At 44.6% G+C, this 22,420-nt stretch overlaps 1 protein-coding gene across 1 annotated transcript in view; it reads right to left on the bottom strand.

Moving 5' to 3' along the window:
• The window catches only part of LOC138296821 (ATP-binding cassette sub-family C member 10-like), a 669,768-nt gene that overhangs the window by 549,875 nt on the left and 97,473 nt on the right, over positions 1 to 22,420 (bottom strand). The window contains exon 3 of the mRNA XM_069236276.1: positions 13,334 to 14,711. Coding sequence (XP_069092377.1) covers positions 13,334 to 14,711 — 1,378 coding nt within the window. The remainder of the gene's footprint in view (positions 1 to 13,333; positions 14,712 to 22,420) is intronic.

Below are 22,420 nucleotides of genomic sequence, written 5' to 3'. Positions count from 1 at the left end.
GACTAATATCACTTACCTACCTAGGTATCTATCTGAATACTCTCCACTCTTGGTGAGCTTTGGGGGGAGATGGGTCATCCAGCAATACCCCTGTGGCGCCTCAGAGCTGAGGCCCTGAAGGATTCCCCATTTGCACAAACAATCCAAGATGAACTAACACTACTCACAGATAACTGGGGCTCAGCTACCAGCCTCAAATGGAAGGCCATGAAAGTAATCCTCCGTGGAACCTGTCTTACCACTTCCTATGCATTCCGACATCAGTTAGAACATGATATTCGGGAGCATGAGAAGAAACTGGGCCGATTGGAGGAAGTGCTCCCCTTCGACCCCCCAAATCTTAGTCCCCTGGTGGACAGAATGCACTACATTATTGGAAGACTGGCGCTGACTCGAAAAGCACCAGTATATGGCGTATAGACAGCATTCTCACACAGAAGGGGACACAACTGATGCGTTACTAGCCCGACTGGTCCGACAAGAATCCCCTGATCAATCAATATAATAATTACGTACTGGCACAGGTAATATGGTACACATCCAGAGGACAATCAATAAAGTGTTCTATTCCTATCTCCCCACAGTCTATACCGCCTGCCCACCCCCATCGACCGAGGAACTGTCAAAATTCCTGTTGCATGGGCAGCTTCCCCGCCTGGATACAGAGCCCAGAGACCTGTTGGACACCCCACTCTCCAAGGAGGAGATTGTGGCTGCAATTAAACAGCAAAAACACTGGGAAATGATGGCTTCCTTGTGGAATTCAACCACAAATATGCAGATGTCCTGGCGGAAAAACTACTGGGCATCTATACAAAGCACTACAACTCAGCACTTTACTGTCCTCCATTTGCTAGGCTGTGGTGGTTATGATCCTAAAACCAGGCAAAGACCCCATGTTGGCATCAGCCTACTAGCCGATTTCCCTGCTGAATATGGATATGAAAATCCTTTGCAATGTCCTGGGGGATTATCAGCTCCCCCGGATGCCCACTCCGATACACCCAAACCAATCGGGTTTTATCCTGAAACAGAATACATTGCATAACCTGAGGCGATTGGCGCAGGGCTACCATGCTACTAGTAACTGATGACTGCACCCTGGAGCTATTAGACATTGAGCAGGGATTTGATTCCCTGAACTGGGATTACCTGTGGCACATACTTCAAGCAATTGATCTGGGACCTGGATTCATCTGCTCGGTCCACCTACTCTATGCAGACCCATATACCTGGGTATGTTCAGGTGGAGTGGTGTCCACACCCGATTGACTGAGCAGGGACACCAGACAGAGCTGCCCATGCTTGCCCCTCCTTTTTTCCCTAGCCATGGAGCCATTGGTAGTGACCCTGAGGTGAGCACTAAGCTTGGGGAGACCGCACATGTGGCCTGCCTCTACGCGAATGATGTTTTAGTATACCTGTGGCAACAGACACACTCCACACCTATCCTACTGAATGTCATGTGTGAATTCGGGGACATCTGAGGGTCAACCCTCAAAATTATGGACTGATCCTGCTGGGCAGACTTAGGGAAGTCCCACCAGAGAAACTCCCCAAAGCAGGGACCTCCTGGGAAGCACAGGAGATAGGCTACCTTGGGGTTCAGTTGACACACACAGCTCCGACTTATCTTGACCAAAACATTGGCTGGATGGTTGAGAGAATATCAACCTCGACCTGTTATTGGAGTGCCTCGCCACTGTCTCTAATGGGTGAAATTTCCATAGTAAAATGATAATGCTTCCTCGCTGTCTCTATGCTCTCCAGAGCACACTTTACGAGATCCCATGCCACTACTTTTGGACTCTTGACAGTTTGATAGTGGACCTGTTTTGGGGTCCACGGCATAAGCGCTTCGGAGTCGCTACCTTAAAAAGGACATGGAAGCAGGGAGGGCTTGAGGTTCCCCACCTGGAACTTTATTCCAGCCCAGCCCAGCTACAGCATGCGCTGGCTCGACCCGGAGGACAAGTGGGAGAAGAGAGTACTGCAGAGTACACATGGAGAGGAGCCGTTGCCAGTCCTGCTAATGATGGGGCGTCGAGTTCCCCCGATATCCACCACATCATTTGTTTGAAGGAGTAGTTTGGCGGGTTCTACATCGCGCTCCATATGCTCCAGAGGTGCCCCTCTGGGTGATACAACTGTTTCTGAAAATAGCAGACTCCATGTTGGTCCAGAGATGGAAAGATGGAGGATGCAAAACTATGGGAGATCTCTACACTGAACAGTGCTTCATCATCAGGGAGGAGGCTGCAGCCATGTTCTACTTAAGGGAAAGACAGTACCTCCAATATATGGAAATCTCAAACACAGCACAAGAGGTATGGCCTTCCTTCCTAGATGAGCTGCCTAGCTCCAATGCCTTGTCGGCTATGCTAAACATGGCTGGGGGGTGCAAGCTGATCTCCAACTTATATCAGGCACTACGAGCGGATCTTGCAGCAATGACACTCCCCAAATAAATGGAAGGCAGTAATTGGGGAACCACTTCGAACCAGAGACTGGGAAAAGATACATTAGGGAGTAGAGTTAGCTCCAATGCCCGTTTCAAACTGATACAATATAATATCCTCAATCAGACAAATCTCATCCCACAAACCCTCCACGTGATCTATCCCAGTCGTTCACCCAGTTACCCCAATGTGGAGCACTGATAACAGATTATCTGTATGTGTTATGGTCCTGCCCCTCCTTATCCTTATACTGGAATACTGTGGTACATACTATTAATAGGGCCTCAGGGCGGAAGATTTAACTAGACATTCACCTGATACTGTTGGGACTACTCCCATCACCTGCAAAGAAGCATCTAAGTAGAAAATGTGTCCTTCTTGGACTTGTTCTATTGAAGAGATGCATAGCTACAGCATGGCTCTGACCAATGCCCCTACCCATGATGCCTGGATAAAAGACTTAGTTGAATGGGTGAGTGTGGAGGAGGTACGAATGTGCCATGTTCACAAGGACAACCGCTTGGAAGATGATCTGCGACCTTGGTCGATTATGATAGTTGAATTTCAGGAAGCACAAGATCCACCTGCTTATGGGGATGAAGTGGCATGACTGAGTTATAAATATGAGGGGAGACTCAGATAGAATGCATGAATCCTGTCATACCAGTTGTAACCAGACAGTGACTATCCGCTCTGTCCTCGAGTCCTCCAGAACAACGGCATCTAATGGCCATCATATACACAGACTGGAGGCTGGAGTTTATATGTTCTGTTTTTTTTTTAGATTTGTTTAGTAGCATGTCTATAGCCACACACTATCCCGAGTCTTGATCCTAATAATTTGGTTCCAAGAGTGGATGTGGAATATGCTCCATGATGCCAAAAAATCAATCATATACTCTATGGGATATACGCACAAATCACCCCGGGCTCACTCTGATGACCTGTGTTTTCTGAACACTAATAACCAAAAGAAGTGAACCCTCATAGCATATCATTCCAGGACCTCTGAGATCTTTCTCAACAGACACTTAGCTACGTATTCTACCCTCAACGATGAATGTTACCACCGTGGGGTGATTTTGTGGGTAGCATCATACGGGGTCTTTTCTGTGCATGGTTTCTGATGACGCCTACCCTCTGGAATGATGTATAACACTGCATTTGTTTTGCAGGATGCATTGCTCTTTATATTCTATGACCAGCAATGTTATGACTATCTGATGTGCAAAAAAAACAATTACGTTTTTTTTTTCTTAAATAAAAGTAGTCTAACCAATATGGCTGCCTTTTTTATTTTGTAAGGGCTGTCATCAACTAATAATATTGTGTTTTGGCATCACCATGTAGAGAGGTATACTGCAAAAAAAACAGCCCTATGATGAAGCATGTCACCAGATGGTGAGTGAGGGCTCTTGCTTCAAACATTTGAACTCCCAGGAACCTGTGAATTATAGGCTCATACCTTTGGAGTGAAACTGTGTATATATATTTTTGATTTACATGTTTGATGGGAGCACTATACACACGACCAGGATTTTGTTTCCGAACCTCCCACTTTACTTTAGCCCCTCTCTTTTTTGTTGTTGGATGATTTGTGCAGCTGTTGGGCTGCGGGGCTTTCTACTTCACCCTGATAAAATATATCTGGTGGTGACTATGGCATACTTACAAGGTCTTAGTTTCGACGAGAATATGGTACAAGCCATTTTACAGACTCCATCTATACTAGGAGATGACAGCAGTGGTCCTTCTGGTGGCTCTAAGGAAGACTGGGCTAAATTATCAGCTTTAAAAAAAAAAATGATCAAAACTGTTCTACATGGCACTATCATGACGGAGTACCTTAGGGCAAACATCTCACCTAACGGTTTGATTGTCACCAATGTCACTAGGATTTTTTTGCAAGATTTACAATTCCGGAATGATTGGGCACAGATTTCATGGAAGTGCACTCGTGACTGGTTGGTTTTGATTATTAATACCTCAAAACGTTTGGCAGATTCTATCACCATTCAGACCTCTATTATAGAAACATCCATCAAGACCACGGTTCAGCTCTCACAGTTTAAATCCCGCCTTGCAGAGATTAACTTGGAACTTAATGAGACCAAGGAATATTTGACACAACAAAAGATCAATAAATTACAAAAAGACATCAAGAAATTCAGTAGAGAGAAGGTCTACCCATACACTAAGGATGACTACCAATGTGAAGGAGCCCCGGAGACTTCAGATGACTCTGATGTCCCACAACGTAAACCACGGGCTTCTCACTACAGTTCGAGTTCAGATGAATGGAGTAGCGATGAGGGACATAGATCTAATCAGAATCGCTATGTTCTCCCTACGCCTTTTAACCCACCGTTTCCTTACCAACAGATACCACCTTGGCAACAAGCTCCATTCCCTTTCTTCTAACCCCAGCCACAGTACAACTACAATCCTTTTTTAGGAAGAGGCTGGGGCAGAGGCAGAAACAGAAGAAGAGGCAGAAACGTTCATTGGGCGCAGGAAGAACCACAAATGTTAACCAGGAGCCGCAGTGTGATACCGCAAAAGAAACCTTAGTTGTTAATCTATCGGATACTCTTCTGTCTCCATCTGAACTCTCAGTTCTTGAGGAAGGATTGGGTTTTGTACCAACCCCCAAGGAAGATCAGTTCCGATTGAACTGTGAGATTACAGCCTTGTTCCGGAAGGTCCGGTTACACTTCTTTTTCAAAGACAGCCCTCCACCTGATCTGAGGGGCGACACTAACTTGAGGAATCCGTGCACCTTCATGCCCCCCCACCTCGGTCCCGATAGAAGTGCTTACCTTTGAAAAGGCGGTACACGTCATGAAGTCCAACATCTAGGACCTCCACATCCCTTTCAGAATACATCAAGATTGGAAAGGGCAGCTATCCATTCTTTACCCCACAATCCGGACATTACAATCAAGCCCGCAGACAAAGGAGGCGCGATTGTTGTGCTCGACACCGCGTTTTACAGACAAGAGTGTCTCAGATTGCTTAGTGACAATAAATACTATGAACCCATATCTACCAACCCCACCGCTCGCTTACAACGCACTATTCGTGGGATAATTACTGAAGCAGAGTTAGCTGGTTGGGTCACTCAACAAGAAGCCGAGTTCTTGGATACCAACAATCCCAAAGTACCCTATTTTTACTTCCTTCCGAAGATCCATAAAGGCAACCCACCACCTGGTTGCTCCATTGTATCAGGGATAGGCTCCCTTTTGGAACCTCTGTCCAAATTTTGTGATTTCTTTTTTCAGCCTATTGTTCAAAAGACCTCCACTTTTTTTGAAAGACACTAAAGACACTTTGATCTTACTAGAAGACATTAACAACACAGGTACCACCGACATGTTAATATGCCTTGATGTTGAAGCACTGTACACTAATATACCACAGGAGGCTACCCTAACTGCAGTAGAGGATATACTCTGGTCAACAACCTGGACTTATAACACCCCTATCAGCTTCATTATGCAGTGTGCCAGTCTGGCTCTTAAAGAAAACTTTTTCCAAATTGAAGATCAGTTCTATCACCAAATACAAGGTACTTCTATGTGAAGCACTTTTGCGCCGAGTCTAGCCTGTTTTACATGTACACCTTTGAACAACGTCATATACTGACTCCAACACAACCCTTTTTTTCCAATATCAGTCTGTGGTGGCGCTACATAGATTAAATTTTGGTAGTATGGAAGGGCGATGTAGAACAGGCACAAGCTTTCACCCATTGGGTTAATACTTTGGATATCCACCTGCATTTTAGCGCTAACTTTTCCAACAAAGAAGTGTCCCTCCTTGATTTACGTATCACACTGCTGTATGGAGTTTTACACTCTTCAGTGATTCACAAACCTACTGATAGTAACGGCCTCCGTCTGTATGACAGCCACCACCCCAAGGCCTTGAGAAGTAATCTTCCTTTTGGTCAATTTTTGAGAATCAGACGAAACTGCTCAGAGTCAGCTGACTTCCATGCACAAGCAGATGTTTTATGTTGTAAACTGAAGGAACGCAACTATCCTGAGTCCATCATTAAACGAGCCATGAAACGAGCTAGTAACATTCCTAGAGAGACTTTGTTAACCAATACGACACATGACCAACAGTCTAGACTGACTTGTGTGACCACCTTTACCCCTTTGAGTAACCGTATCAAGAAGATCATTCAGAGACATTGGCCTATTCTTAATAGCGCTGGGGAATCCTTAGAACTCCCCCTTTTTGCTTTCAAAAGAACCCAGAACATCAAGGATCTAGTGGTACACACTAGACCGGCACCTCGTGGCTATTCTGCCTCCACCAATACTGGAAATTGGCTGGGAGTCAGAGGGCATCACCCTTGTGGATGTAATGTTTGCCCTCTCACTACCAGTACTCAAGAATTGGATTTGGGTGAGTCAAAGAAATGGCAGTTAATAAAACATATTAACTGCCGTACTAAGAATTGTATATATATGATTACGTGTCCTTGTAACTTACGATATATAGGCATGACTACCAGAATGGTCAAAACACGTATGAATGAACACCGTAGCACTATCAGGTGTCATAGGTCTTCTACAAAATTGTCAAACCATTATATTGAAAAGAATTAACACTCCCAGTGACCTGAGATGGGTCATCCTGGAAACTGTTAAGGATAATAAGGACTGTGCTACCTGGTTATTTGAGAAGGAACAGCATTGGGTTTTTAGACTGAAGACACACCAAGTGGGGCTTAACGATGATATTCCTTGGACTAATTTCATCCATAGATAGGTGTATCCCCTTCTTTGTTCTCTGTGTCCATTTAAATTATCCCACACCTGGTTGTGATTTCACAAGAACTAGGCTCTCCTGATTATGGTAATTTTTAGATTTTCGTTCTGGTCCTCGTGACACTGCACTAATCATAAATATAATGACACAAGTTTTTGGACCGTGGTTTAACAATAATTTAACCTTTACATTGATTTTTAGCCCTTTGGGAACCTTTTGTTGTCCTGGGGTTTTTCTCTCTTTACGAATATGGCCACTATCCCCATGTTGTACTTTTTCAGCGTCTACTGCCTTCCAGTAAGTCAAGACGCGCTAGTCCTTTCTCTCTCTTCATGAATCTCCCCTCTCTTAAAGGCTCCTCCTCCCAACTGAGCCCCATTGTACTGGGAGCTTCAAGCTGGTGTAGGTGCAGCCGCTAATCGTGGACACATCCAAGTAAGTAGGAGGATACCGTCTCGCTGCTTGTCTGCAAGCCAGTTATTGGGCATTTTAAATCCTGCCACCAATTGCGGACACTTCCTAATGAATACGGGGATACCTCCTCTCTGCTGAACCGGTTACTCGGTATTTTAACAAGCCGGTTTCATTTATTTTAGCCGGCAACAATTTCAGAGCAATTACCCTAGCGCGTGCTTCCGGGACTGCGATGCACGGTTCCGTTAACAACATTTAGACGCGTTTCATGCTACCTTTGGGACTTCCATTCGAGTGAGGGATGGAGTTTGTCATCCCTTCCGGACCTCTGTATTAGGTCCTCCCAATATTTACCACACGTGCCTCACGTCATATTGAAGGCATTTCTGGACCCGTAAGGCTAACGCGTCTGCTTTCCTTCCGCCAAACCTCGGTTTACAGATTTATTTTACTACAATCTTGACTTAATTTAGATGTTCTATCTGTACATTGTACTACACAGCTTGATAGAAAGGTGTTTCCCTGTGGGAGAGTTTCGGCCATGTTTATAAACATTTCCATAACTAGATTAAGGGGCATATTTATACTCTGTTTGCGCCGGAATTGCGTCGTTTTTTTTGACGCAATTCCGACGCCAAACTAACTCCATATTTATACTTTGGCGTTAGACGCGTCTAGCGCCAAAGTCCATGGAGTTTGCGTAATTTTTTAGCGTGGACACCTACTTTGCGTTAATGATATGCAAGGTAGGCGTTCCCGTCTAAAAAATTGACTTCGAGGCATGTGCGCCGTATTTACACTCCCGGGCAAAATTCACGCCCGGGAGTGGGCGGGTCAAAAAAAATGACGTACGGCCGCTTTTGCGCCGTTTTTTAGCGCCTGGACAAGGCAGGCGTTAAGGGACCTGTGGGCTCGGAAGGAGCCCAGACGTGCCCTCCCATGCCCCCAGGGACACCCCCTGTCACCCTTGCCCACCCCAGGAGGACACCCAAGCCTGGAGGGACCCATCCCAGGGACATTAAGGTAAGTTCAGGTAAGTATTTTTTGAAATTTTTTTGGGTGGCATAGGGGGGCCTGATTTGTGCCCTCCTACAGGCTACTATGCCCAATGACCATGCCCAGGGGACAGAAGTCTCCTGGGCATGGCCATTGGGCAAGGGGGCATGAGAGCTGTCTTTGCTAAGACAGGAGTCATTTCTATGGGGGTTGGGAGTCGGAAAAAATGACGCAAATCAGGTTGAGGCGAAAATTTTGCCTCAGCCTGACTTGCCCCATTTTTTGACGCCCAAGCCCCATAACGCCCTACGCCGGCGCTGCCTGGTGTACGTCGTTTTTTTCCACGCACACCAGGCAGCGCCGGCGGCTAACGCCGGCTAACGTCATTGATTAAATACGGCGCCCGCATGGTGCTTCAGTATGGCGTTAGCCGGCGCTAATTTTTTTGACGCAAAACTGCGTTAGCGCAGTTTTGCGTCAAAAAGTATAAATATGGCCCTAAGTACTTTCCTGACTTCCTTGGTTAACACCGCAATAGACATATTTATTTTTCAGCAATATGGATGATTTCCATGGTAGGCTTCACCTATAATATTTATACTTGATTGATACCAACTAAACTGTTATATCTAAATATCCTTTTAAGATAGAGGATGTATAATTTATATAAATTACAGATGTATTTCTTCCAGCGGGATGCTTCTGGCTCAACCTATAATTGACATGATGGATGCTTTAACCTAACAGCTCTTTATTCTACATCTATATACTTACACCATATTGGACCATGCAAGCTTGGTGCTTTCCCCGATGGGGCCCATCCACTAATATGAGGAGGGTAAGCACGTGTGGCATATTTGCCTCTGTGTGTATAATTTTTTCTTGCACTGTTTTTTATGCACATCACGGAAGGGAGATTTCACGAGTATGCGGCTTTGATCTGTTGACACCATGCACACAATTGAATGTTCGCTACCTGTTTACCAATCATATTTTTTCTATCCAATATTCTAGGTTTCTGCTAAATAGGATTTCCTCGTGTATGGGTTATATATTTTTTAAGGATTAGGTAGGTGTATTGGTCCTGAAGAATCGCACCAGATCATTAAGACTATTAAGCGAGAAACATGTTGACCATGATTTAAGAGTAGTACAGGGGATCCTGTATCTACTTTCACTATACTCTAAATTTAGGGATTTAGTGATAACCACCAACACTTGTTGCTTATTTTTTGGGGAGTATAGACCTGATTTTATTTTCTCCCCTCACTCCTGTTTTTAATCATGACAGAGGTCGGATATCACAATAAATTATGTTTTACCTCTAGTCATTTTTAACAGCACTTTCTTTGCATACCAATCCTATATCAGTACACTTTTTGACCAGCTGGTTACCATCATAAAATATCTCCAACAAAGAGCCCCCTTGTGCCCCATTGCAGTGCCAGCCTGACGAGGAGCACAGCCCTATGATGAAGCATGTCACCAGATGGTGAGTGAGGGCTCTTGCTTCAAACATTTGAACTCCCAGGAACCTGTGAAATATAGGTTCATACCCTTGGAGTGGAACTGTGTATATATATTTTTGATTTACATACTTCAAAATTGCCATGGTGTACTGCAACCCAATATATCACTAATGTTTGTCCCTTATAACTTTAAAGAGACTGAACCAATTCAACTAACAAAAAGGACTCTTTACAATCCATAATAGGTTTTCTAGCCAAATTTCATTTAAATCCACTGAGCCAGTTTGTCGCTACCTCTTAGCAAAACATCTATGAAAAATTCAGTGGTGGACAAACGTGTTTTGGCACCCCCCCCCTTTTTTCCTTTGCACTCACTTATCTAATCACCATAAAACTTTGCATTATTATCCAATGTAGAAAAAGCAGTAGGTCTACAAAGCTTGGTAGAGATTCATCAAACGGTGGCAAAGTTACTGGCAAGCAAAAATCTGAGGAATTCCTATCTCTGGCGATAGCCACTCTGTAACAGTTGATGGCCTTTGATATGTTTGTCATCAGTTTTGTAGGTATGAAAGGCCCTGTCTCATCATTATTAAGAGAAAGAGGACACTTTGGGACAGCATACTAGGCAGAGGCATACAAACTGACAAACTGAAGAAACTAGGGGATGATATAGGGAAGGCTATTACAGCGATTCATTTTAAGAAAATTGATATAAAAGCATGACTGAATTACTTTCAACCCCTGATTAATTAAATGTGACGCAACCAAGAGTAGGAATAGTGTGGCATTACGGATCAAAAATGAAAAATATTAACCCTACCCACAATGTTGAAGACTCATAAACTCGCGATTGAATGAATACAGAGGTGGGCTGGTCTCTATATGTGCAATCATAGTAGGTACAATACAATAAACAGACCATGGGCACGGTGTACGTCAATATTCCAGCCCTGCCTAACACAAAACACAGCTACTGCCTCGTCTTCATAACAGACACCAGTGCATTAACGTCAAAGTAAGGAAACATTAGGCACCTTACCTTCATTTTGCTGTTAACTGCTTGTGTAACATTTGAGGGTTCTCATTTTGGTTTTCCTTAACATGTACTCATCCTTGACCTGCGGTTGCTTCTGTTTGTGTTCCTAGGTATAGGTTTCATGTGTTTGATTAACCTACCATTCCCTGATGAAGACAATCACAAAATCCACTGGGGCACTGGTAGCTATTTCAATGCACTTGTAGAGCATATAAGACCCGAAGGTATCAAAGCGCTAAGATACAGGGACACATCCAACAAAAAGAAAAAGCAGGCCGATAGGCCTAACCTCCAGTGCACATCTACAGACAAAGAAAACGAGGATGGATAAACACAGGCAGGCAACCACAACCACAAAAAGAGGGGACCCACAATCCTACCTAACTGATAAACAACCAAGTCTTCAGTTGTTTCTAAAAAACGAGGTACCCTTCAATGCCATAAATGCCCTCCGGCAGTGAGTTGCAGAGCCTGCTGGCTGCTACCATGAAGGACCTTTCACCCCATCTAGTTTTCCTGAATGGAGAATCTCCACCATGTGTCTACCAGCTGATCTTAACTATATTCCAGGAACATACCACTTAACTGAGGCCTTAAGGTACCCTGAGCCATGCCCCAGTAAGGTTTTATGCATCAGGCACAAGCCCTTGAAAGCTATACGCTTCCTCATGAGTAGCCAGTGAAGTTGTCACAGGGCTTCTGAAATGAAGGCAAGTTTAGGCAGCCCCAGGACAAGTCAAGTGGCTGCATTCTGGATAACTTCTAATTTGTTTAGCGCATGCTGATTAATATTCAAATAGAAGGCGTTACAGTAGTCAAGCTGGGAAGAAGTGAGGGCCAAGACCACAGGCACTCTAAGTACCACACACAGCAGACCACCAGCGATCTGACCAGATGGCGCTATCCCTACCAAAAACAACAATCTATGTTTTTTCCCCATTCAATTTTAACCAGTTCCTGTTCATCCAACTGTGCATGGAGGTCGGAAACCTGTCTGCAACCTCCTCCCTGTCATTTATACCCAACACTATAATCTGAGTGTCATCAGCATAAGACAACACCTGGAAGCCAAAATGATCTAACTAGCTTAGCAAAAGGGGCTACATAGAGGTTGAATAATATAGGACTTAAAGAGGACCCTTGAGGTACACCACATGGGAGCTGAAAGGGCACTGCCTTATAGTCGCCACAGCTAACAATAATCGTTCTATCATAGAGAAACGACTCCAACAGCGCCTTATCTCCAATCCCCACCTGCTGCAGTCTTTGCACCAGCCAAGCAGGAGCGATAGTGTCAAAAGCTGCAGAGAGATCAAGCAGAACCAGAATGGCAAAGCCACCCTGGTCCACCTGTCTCCGAAAAAGATCAGCTGTAGCAAGGAGGGCAGATTCTGTACTATGGTTCTTTATAAATCCATTCTGAGAGGGATCCAGGAAATCATTAGTTTGGAGGAAGATGGATAACTCTGGTTTAGGTGCCTTTCCAAGATCTTAGCTGGGAGGGGTAATAAGAATATCAGACAAAGATTTCTTTAAATCACTAGAGTCCCCATTAGGCTTCTTCTTCAGCAGGATCACCACCGCTTTCTTCCAGATCTGGGGAAAGACTCCCATCTGAAAAACTTCTGAGTAAATTTCTTCCAGGACCTCTGCAATGCGGTCAGGAACAGCCTGAAGAACCCCCAGGGACAAGGATCATCGGGAGACCCAGAGTTAATACTCATGCCATGGAATTCAAGACCATTTAACATTTTGTTTGTGAAGAAATTGATTACAATTTTGGACAAATAAAAAGGATTTTATGTTAAGCTCAAAAGGACAACAAGCTAGATCACCTTCACCAAACTAGTTTGTAACAGTAAGTATTTCTAAAGTCCCTTTTGTGTATAACTCGACAGCTGTGCCATTAAAACTCCATGAAAAGACTGCCTATTCTGCTATCTGGATTATAACAGGATCTCTGACAAGAGCGGCATGCAAAGCACTCCACACACATCCATTGACTACTGAGTATTTTTTTGAAAAATTTGGTTTCTAATTGTAGAATAAAGAATGAGAGAAGTGGTGTACTAGGCGTATTGTCTGCAAGGATATTCAACTTTGTGATCTTGTCTTACACAGTACTGCAGAGCAGGCCCAGGAGTAATTCAAAGTCTAGAAAATCATTTTACCTTAAGACGAGCATCCTTATGCTCCATCAAGTCACAGTCATTTTTCATGACACGGGCAGCAATCCACTTGTTTAATGGCACAAGAAGCAGTGTGAGTCCCAGACCTGCCAGGGAGGCCAGCCCTACCTGATGGTACAGCAGACAGAAAGTGATAGCAAACTCGGTTGGCAAGACCCAGACTTCATGAAAGGCAAGGCAGTAGCCGGCCAGCTGCTCAGAGTCAGAGCTGATGAAGTTGACAACTTCACCCGTTGAGAAGCGAGACAGGTTACTGCTGTTGGCCCTCACAGCTTTTCGGTAGATGGTGGACACAGCCACAGCTCTGACCATCAGCTTCACCTTGTGCACTTCAAAGTCAAATGTATTTCGTAATAAGGCACCAAGAAAGGAACTTGCAAAAAGCCCGAAGGTGTAGAGGATTCCATAGCTCAAAGGTTCCTGGTATGTTTCTATAAACTTCACAAAGCGACTGAGCAAAAGAGGTCCTGCAAAGACCATGAAGCTGGCCGATAGCCTTACAATCCCCAGAGAGTAAAACCTTAGGCCAAAGGTTGAGTGGAGTACAGAAAAGAGGTGTACCTCCTTTTGGATGTCAGACTTGCCATGAGGAAGACCACTCCCACTTGCATCATTTTTGGAGCCTAGACGACTACTGCAGCCATCTTGGGTGAGAAAACCAGTAAGCTTCTTTAGGGTGGCATTCTTTTTTTTCCAGGAGGCATTAAAGCGTTTGCGGACTGTTTGCGTTTGGAGATTGTATGGCAAACGATAGAGCTCATCAGGCTGCTTTAGAACTTTTTTGTATCCAAGTTTCAACAAAGGAGTCATCCAGAGAAAGAATAAACGTGAAAACCAACACTCATTATTTTCATCAGTCTTCTGCCACTCAGGCACTAGAACCTCTGCATCAGTGAGATGAGGGGTGCACTGAGAAGGGTTGTTGAAGGAGACAGAATCTTGATCGGGAACAGGAGCTACAAATGCAAGTAGGTAGGTGGCAGTACAGGCCAGCTGGAGGCCTGTCACAATAAGTTTCAAAATGGGTCCAGGCTGCACGGCGTATGATACTGTTCCATTACGGCTATACCACAAAAATGTGATTATCAGGGATGGCACAGGAAGGAGTACCATGACTCCCAAAGCCAAGGGGCCTCTGGAGATGCAATTTTCTGTCCTGTGGAGAGTGAATAGGGATACACCATGAGTGATCCAGGCCAATGCTGAGATTCCACCAATTAGTACTTCCAAGGCAACTGTTCCCTGCTGTAGTAAGACAGCCACTGGGGTGATACTGATGATGGTGAGAGCAGCATAAAGGAAAGACACAATGATCCGGCACTTCCAAGCAGGTCTGTGACGTTGTTCAAATCCGGGAAACCTACAATCAACAAAGAATATTGTTAGGCAATACAAAATGTATATATCTACATAAATGTGCATAGGACAAAGGTAACTGACCAAAGGTAATGAACCCAAATCAAATTAAGACATTGAGGAAGACTATAAGACTGAATACAAAAAGTTTGAAAATAAATAGCTCTTGAGTTATGTCTTGTTCTACATCATCAAAAATAAATCCTTCAGATTCTCAAGGAACATGCTGGACCATCTTCTTCCACACCTGTTGCCCTCCCTACGCACAAGTTCTTAAATACAGAAGACATCACACACTATCTCGTAAGTGCAATGTCAGGTAAAGAGACCAGAAAAGATTAATAAAAAGTATTAATAAAAAGAGAGAGATGATTGGAGAGCAGAAGGGAGAAACAAAGGTATCAATGGAGGGCCTACAGAGGGCAGGACAGAAAGAGGATTGACAGAAGTATGGTACACTTCTGCAGTATCTAGTCTCTTCCAGTGAGTGGTGAGAGCAGTGCTTGTGAACTGGTGAAGTCAACTGGCTAAATAGTCTTGGAGAACCAATTACCTAAGAACTGTCCACCAGTTTAGCCTCTATGAGAAAAGACTAGGTGAAAGAATTCTAATACAGTTCCAAGAAATCACAGCAGTAGGCACAATCTGAAAGAGTATGTGCAAATTATTGAAATGTACATTAGAATTTATATTTTTCTGCAACCCATCTTTTATTACACACTTAAGCATAATGGTGTAATTTTGGGAAATTTGCATAACATGCATAATGTGAAATTCCATAAAATACACACAAGAACAGCCGCGTAAAATTTTGTCTGGGCCTATCTAGGACTATGCTGTTATATACAGCCCGCGACAGCCATGTTCACTTTTGCTTGCTCAGTTTTTCTCTTTTTTTTTCTCTGGAAATACCTTGGTAAATTACCCTGTTCCACTCTAATTCCTAATCCTGCCCCATCATTTACCTGCTTGCTTATTTTTCCCTGATACTTCTACAGACCACACTGTCCTCACGATCACCGCCTCCTCAGGCCTGTCGACTCACCTCAATCAATTGTCCCCACCCCTCTGCCCGAAGCATCTCGTTCATTGGTCCTCCCATATCTCAATTCCGTGCAGTATGGCACAGTGGCTAGAGGGGCAGGCTCAGCAAGGTAGGGCTGTCGAAAGTGGTACCAATGCCAAAGTATACTAAGTGGTAGAGGCCTACAGAGTCCCTCTAGGGAAGGTCTATCTGCAAAAAAGGCAATCTTCTAAGAACTTAAAGTATCATACAGTTAGTGAGAATGAAAGTAACAGAATCCAGTATCTGTTAGATGTGGCAGAGGGTGTGAAACACGAGAGTAGAAGGGGAAAACCAAGATTGTCATTTTATAGGGTGTATACCAACCTGGGAGTACCCAGATAGCAGACACTAGTTAGAGCTAGCAAAAGGTGTGGGAGGACATTCAGCACCAGCAGGTTGAAGCAGTGCCCGATGCTCCCATGTTCCCAGACTGGAAATGGATGTGAGGGGCTGGATCCACACAGGTCGGAAAGCATCTGATCCATCTTTGGACATCAAAGAACCAAATACCAGAGCAACTTCTGAAACGAATCACACACAAAATGGTATCAAAATATAGGGCAGCAATGAAGTATATCATTCAAATTGGGGATTGGTTTGGTGGGCATATACTAGAACCAGGAGACCAGAGCATAGTCAACAGCTCACAGTAACAAATTCTTGCAATTTAAGCTAGAGCTTTGAAACCTTGTAAATGTGATGCAGTAGTTTAATTTGGCCCACACTGTTAGAAAAAGACACTGGCATGATGACTATAAACTTCTGATACCACAGTGTTCTTCAAGTGGATAGATGGCTTGTCCTCTACAAGATGGAGTCTACTGGGACACTGCCTTTCACCATCGGTAGCAGCGGTTACCTATGTCCTCCAAGGCCAGTCTGAATATAATACTCACCTCACCATCTTCCAATGATGACACAGTCTCGATGAAAGATGTAGAGCAGAGGAACAGAGAACATGGTGCCTCTGGGAGCACCATGATTGAGGGAAATAATCCTTTTCACCAAAGAAAAGAAAACCAAGGGCCAGATGTATCATAATTCCGGTTCGCATCTCCTAAATAGCGATTTTTAAGAAATTGCTATTTAAGAAATGCAAAATGGGATGTATGAAAATTGCGATTCAGTAATAGCGATTTCTTAAAAGTCGCAATTATTATTACCGAATCGCAATTAGGGAAAGGGACTCCATTCATCCACATGGGCCTATAGGCCCATAGGTGAGAATGGTTTTGCATTACCTAATTTGCGAATTCCTGGCAGGAATTCGCAAATTAGGTAATGCAAACCCCAGGGTGCTGGGGGCCTAAGGTCCCCTTTGATGCACCCCAAAAAAATATCTGTGGACATGTAAAGCGCACACATGCCCAAGGGGCATGTGTACGCTACATGTCATTTAAAAAAATGCATTTGTAATGCATTTTTAAAAATTTCACATGCTTACCACTATCCCAATTTAAAAGAAGAACTGATTCTCTACACCTCAAACTTCACAACCAAATAAATCAATATGATAACTTTTAAAGAAATCCACAAACAATAGAAATCCAATTGAGTTCACGGCTGGATGATTTAACGGGGAGGTTGTGCACCTCTATCACCTTTGTGATCCCTAGTCAGGCATATGTACATGTTGTTGATGGAAATTCCAATAGTCTCAATCCTTACCAGAGAAGTCAGAAGGAAAAATGGACAAGAGTTAGGAAATTAGTCGGAAGAAATCAGTAAGGGTAAATTAACCAAGAGGAAACTAAGAATGGGACAGATGAGGTGAATGGGGTCTACCACGGAATCAACATACTTAACTGAGGAGCAGTGATGTGGGTGGAAGGGTAGAACTTATTGCCAAATATTCTATGTCATTCTATTTGCAGGTATGAACTGCTGCATTTAGTTTTACAGTGTAAGCTACTTGTTACCTCCAGAGTTATCATGTGCCTCGGTTTCAGTACCTCCAGGTGGATGAATCAGGTTTTCCTTCAAACCAGGGCTTAGGATACCTCTCCTCCAATGTAGGAGGACTCTACCTGCTTACTGTTTTTTTCTAGTCTTCCACACCGTTCTTCTGTACTGTCTTCTCAAAGGAGATCAATAAGCCACTTATACATTTCTTCGTTCACGGGTTTTATCAGATGAAAGCTTTGTTATTTGATCACCTCCTTCAATCACTAATGCAGAGTCAGTGTTCTTGCAACATTTGGGTTCTCCATTTGTTGATCAGTATGATCTGAGGCTGTAGAGATGAAAACTCCTTTGACAACTCCTATTCAATCCTAGTATGTTTTATGGCACTTTAATATCATTTTCACACTCTACCCTCCTGGTCAGCATCTTCACTGGTACCCATCCATATTATGTCCTTTACCACGAATCCCACTACATTTTTAACCAATTAGAAAGTGTAAGCATCATGTCCCCTCAGCAACTGCATATGGTCTATCTCAGGGGGATGTATGTCAAATAAGCTCTGCCTCTCCCCCAGACTCATATGCCCCCCCACGGTGAGGTTGCACTACCAGTTCCCATTTACTCCTGCATCAAGCCCCATTCTGCATGGATTAGACTGCCTCATGTCTATTATTTTAGTACACTATGTCAACTGCATATATATCTGTAGTGCCACATCCACCTATGAGTGAGTATTTCCCATCTATGTCATACCTCTTTCAGCAATCAGCTGTCTTTGTTGTTTCCTTCCTGTACGGTGGTTCTCTCAGCTACACCAGACTTTGACCTACTCTAGTAGCTCTTGTTACACTCTGATCTCATCCACCATGTTTCTTTTGTCTGTAGTGCTTTCACTGTATTACAAACAAAGGTGAAGTTTGCCTTGACGTTTTGCCACACTTGGGCCTACATAGTCCAGTGACTTATCAAGCTGGGTAAAACATGCACACAGAGTTTGACTTTGCAGAATTCAATAACATATATATATATCTTATAGGACATCAAGAATTGTCATGTTTCTCTGTCTCAGCTCATTATCAGATTTCAGGCCTCTGTCCCACCTATTGGCCAAGTCCATTACTCTGCTCCCCAGCAGTACGACCAGAGGCCTCCCCACATAAAAAGAGCAAGCATCAGTGACTGACCCAGGTTCTGGGAGAGTTAAGGTGCCTGGGGAGAATCTGCAACTAATAATTAGCATTCACACTGCACCTGGGCTGGATCAGCCCATGATGACTGAACAAAGGAAGAAGCCCAGATATCGGGAGCCAACACAGAAGGGGCTGCCCTTTGAAGTTTTGGTGGGAAGGGATCTGGCAGTAATGTCAAACTGGGGTGGAGCAGAGACCCTCAGGGGAGCTCTTCACAGACAAAACTTGACTGAGCTAGATTGGACTGTTGCGGAATGATGTGCAGAAGGGTTGGGACAAGGGTAGAAGAATCATGTCTCATCCTAGGATTGGGCAGGGGTGCTAAGCATCTAGAACTTTCCACCCTCACTTATAAACCTCCTGCACAAGAGAGAGACAGGCAACAAGAGACTGGACCTGGAAGGCAACAACAAAGGAGTACTGAACAGCAGAACGGCGAAGAAACCTGGTGCCCTGCTAAGGACTTTGGGGGTCATTCCGACCCCGGCGGCCCGGGTTCGGCGGGAGCACCGCCAACAGGCTGGCGGTGCTCCGCAGGGCATTCTGACCGCGGCGGTATGGCCGCGGTCAGAACAGGAAAACCGGCGGTGTCCCGCCGGTTTTCCGCTGCCCTGAGGAATCCCCCATGGCTGCGCAGCTTGCTGCGCCGCCATGGGGGATTCCGACCCCCTCACCGCCATCCTGTTCCTGGCGGTTCCGACCGCCAGGAACAGGATGGCGGTGAGGGGTGTCGTGGGGCCCCTGGGGCCCCTGCAGTGCCCATGCCAATGGCATGGGCACTGCAGGGGCCCCCGTAAGAGGGCCCCACTTTGAATTTCAGTGTCTGCTAAGCAGACACTGAAATTCGCGACGGGTGCTACTGCACCCGTCGCACCCTTCCCACTCAGAATGAGGCCCTTTGTCTCCAGGTGACCCCCAGGGCTAGATGTGTCTCTTCAGGGCGAGTGTCACTGCACCCCGTGTTAAACTTGTCAGCCTTAGGGTAGTCTTCCCCCAATTGTTTTGCCTGCTTGTCTCCATTTCACAGGATTTTTGCTTCTGTTTGCCTTAGGACTCTGCATTTTACAATAGTTAACCAGTGTTAAAGTACTTGTGCTCACTCCCCTAAACATGGTTTGATTGGCATATACCATATTGGCATACTTAATTTACATATACATACACCCAGGGCCTGTAGAGTGGTATACGACACACCCAGGGCCTGTAAATTAAATGCTACTAGTGGGCCTGCAGCACTTATTATACCACCTACTTAAATAGCACTTCAAAATGTGTCCAAAGCCTGCCATTGCAACCTGAATACAGTGTCACACTTGCATGTCGACTTGAAATATAAACCCCCTTACCAAGCCTTAATCTCCCTTTTAATACATATAAGTCACCCATTAAGTGGGCATGAGGTAGGGTCATGGGGCAGGGTGCTGTGTAATTAAAAGGTAGGACACACACTTGTACGTTTTATACCCTGCTGGTACTGAAAAACGACCAAATTCGTTTTTCACTACTATGAGGCCTATCCCTCCCATAGGTTAACATTGGGGATTCCTTATTACATTTAATAAGCTGTAATTTCTAAATGAGAGGAGGTGCATATGTACCTATGGAATTGTAATGATAAACCCTCTTTAATGGTGAAGTCAGATGTATCATTACAATTTTGAAAATGCCACTTTTAGAACGTTGGTATTTTTCTGCCCTATATGCAGTGCAGCCTGTTTTGGGCCAGATGAATGGATGTATCTGAAAGTTAGACTTCGTGAATTCCTCCCAGATAGTCACACAACAGTGGGATTAGCAGAGCCTCAATAGACCATCAACTAGCAGGATGAGGAAGAGCTCAGCACAGCCAACTTACACCTGAATAAGCTGTGTCCTGTCTCCTCACAATAGGCTTACCTGCAGCTAGCTTGAAGCCAGAGAGGGGGACGGAGGAAATTCCCTGAAGTTCATAGAACCATTCCAGAAATGTCTCCTACCTTCTAGGAGCAGAGCACCAGTGTATAAACAAATTATTTCTCAGACCCACTCTTCACTTCACTAATGGACCTGCAGAAGGACTCTCAGAAAACTGCCTACTGATGTGAACTGCTGTGCACTCTGCCATACTACGGCTGTTGTACCGGGAAGGACTGGTTTGCTGCCTGGAACCTGCCTCAAATCCTCAGAAGCCAGCCCTGCTGTTGAGCCCTGCATCTACACCACACCCAGGACTACTAGAAGTGACTCCAAGGGCTAGTTTACTGGCCTCCTGTTCATAGCCACAGGACAGAACAGGCTCCCACTATCTTTAACCCACACCTGGACCCAGCCTGAGTGAGCCCTGAATCCCCATGAGATCTCCATCCACTCCTGGACACATGGTTGTGGTGCTAAAGGTCCCCAAATGGCTATTTTCCAAAACTGATGGCCATTTTCCAAAACTGAGAACAGACAAGATTTGGCTAAAAAGTGCTCTGAGAACCAGGTTAAGACATGGGACCAACCTGCTCGCCTATCCACCCGATATGCATTGCTGGTCAGATTGACTTCACAGCTTCTCCTGCTACGTACTTCTCGGCAGCAGTAAATCCGTTTCAGCCGCAGTTCACTAAAGGGGTATCCGATCTCATGGGACTGTTGTTGGCTATAGCCTTCTGCTTCAATCTGCCGGTGATATTCGACTTCCATCTCGACAATTTAGACCAAAGGTAAAACTCTTCACTGCAGCTTTTCTCCACAGCTATCCGATGACAAAATGACAAAGCTCACACTTTGACAGTTCTGCAGCCTTGTCCCGCTGTCTCAGACATTTTCTCTTCAAAAGGTTTTTGAGTCCAAAGGTAAGTGCTGGCCGAACCCAATCAACTTATTGTATCTGAACGGTGCCCCATCGCAGTCGGCCCACCTGACTTTGCCATGGTCTAGTGTGACCTGATGTCCGCGGTTGGCGATTTTATCTTTTAGGGGCTATTTTGAACCTCAAACTTAAAAAAATCATAACTCTGGTTCTACAGACTGGAATTTTGTCGTTTTGATGTCAGAAAACGTTTTGGAAATTCACTCTATTTTCTAAATTGGTTTGGGAGTTTTCTTGTGTTGTGTTTTTGCTTTATTACTGTTTATGTGCTGCATAAATACCTTCCACATTGCCACCAAGGTGCTTTTCATGCCAAGCTACCCAGGACTAAGCACAGGTTAATTTAGTGATTTTCTGTGGTTCACCCTGCAAGGAAATGTGGCTGTTGCTTGACCAAGGCTCACACCCAAGTCAACCAACAACCCAATTTCTCACACCCCTGAAGTCCTGTTAGAGAAGACCTGGACTCCAGTGCCATCCCTAGTGTTCTGCAAGATAGCCAGTAGGTTCTGGGGCTTTGGAGTGCAGGCACAAAGATATTCTGCTGGCTGGTAGCAGAGGGTCTCTGCAATATGCCCCTCACCAGCAAGAGAGGACCACCAGGAGCCAGACAGGGGAGAACACTGATGGAGGGAGCCAGGAAAACCACCTCCCTGCAAAATGCACCCTTTTAGAGACCATAAGGTGTGTTATCAATGATGTGGGTGGCTAGA

This window comes from Pleurodeles waltl, chromosome 5 (genome assembly GCF_031143425.1).
Source record: "Pleurodeles waltl isolate 20211129_DDA chromosome 5, aPleWal1.hap1.20221129, whole genome shotgun sequence".
Taxonomy (NCBI): Eukaryota; Metazoa; Chordata; class Amphibia; order Caudata; family Salamandridae; genus Pleurodeles; species Pleurodeles waltl.
The sequence above is the reverse complement of the archived record's forward strand: the minus strand, read 5'-3'. Positions and strand labels throughout refer to the sequence as shown.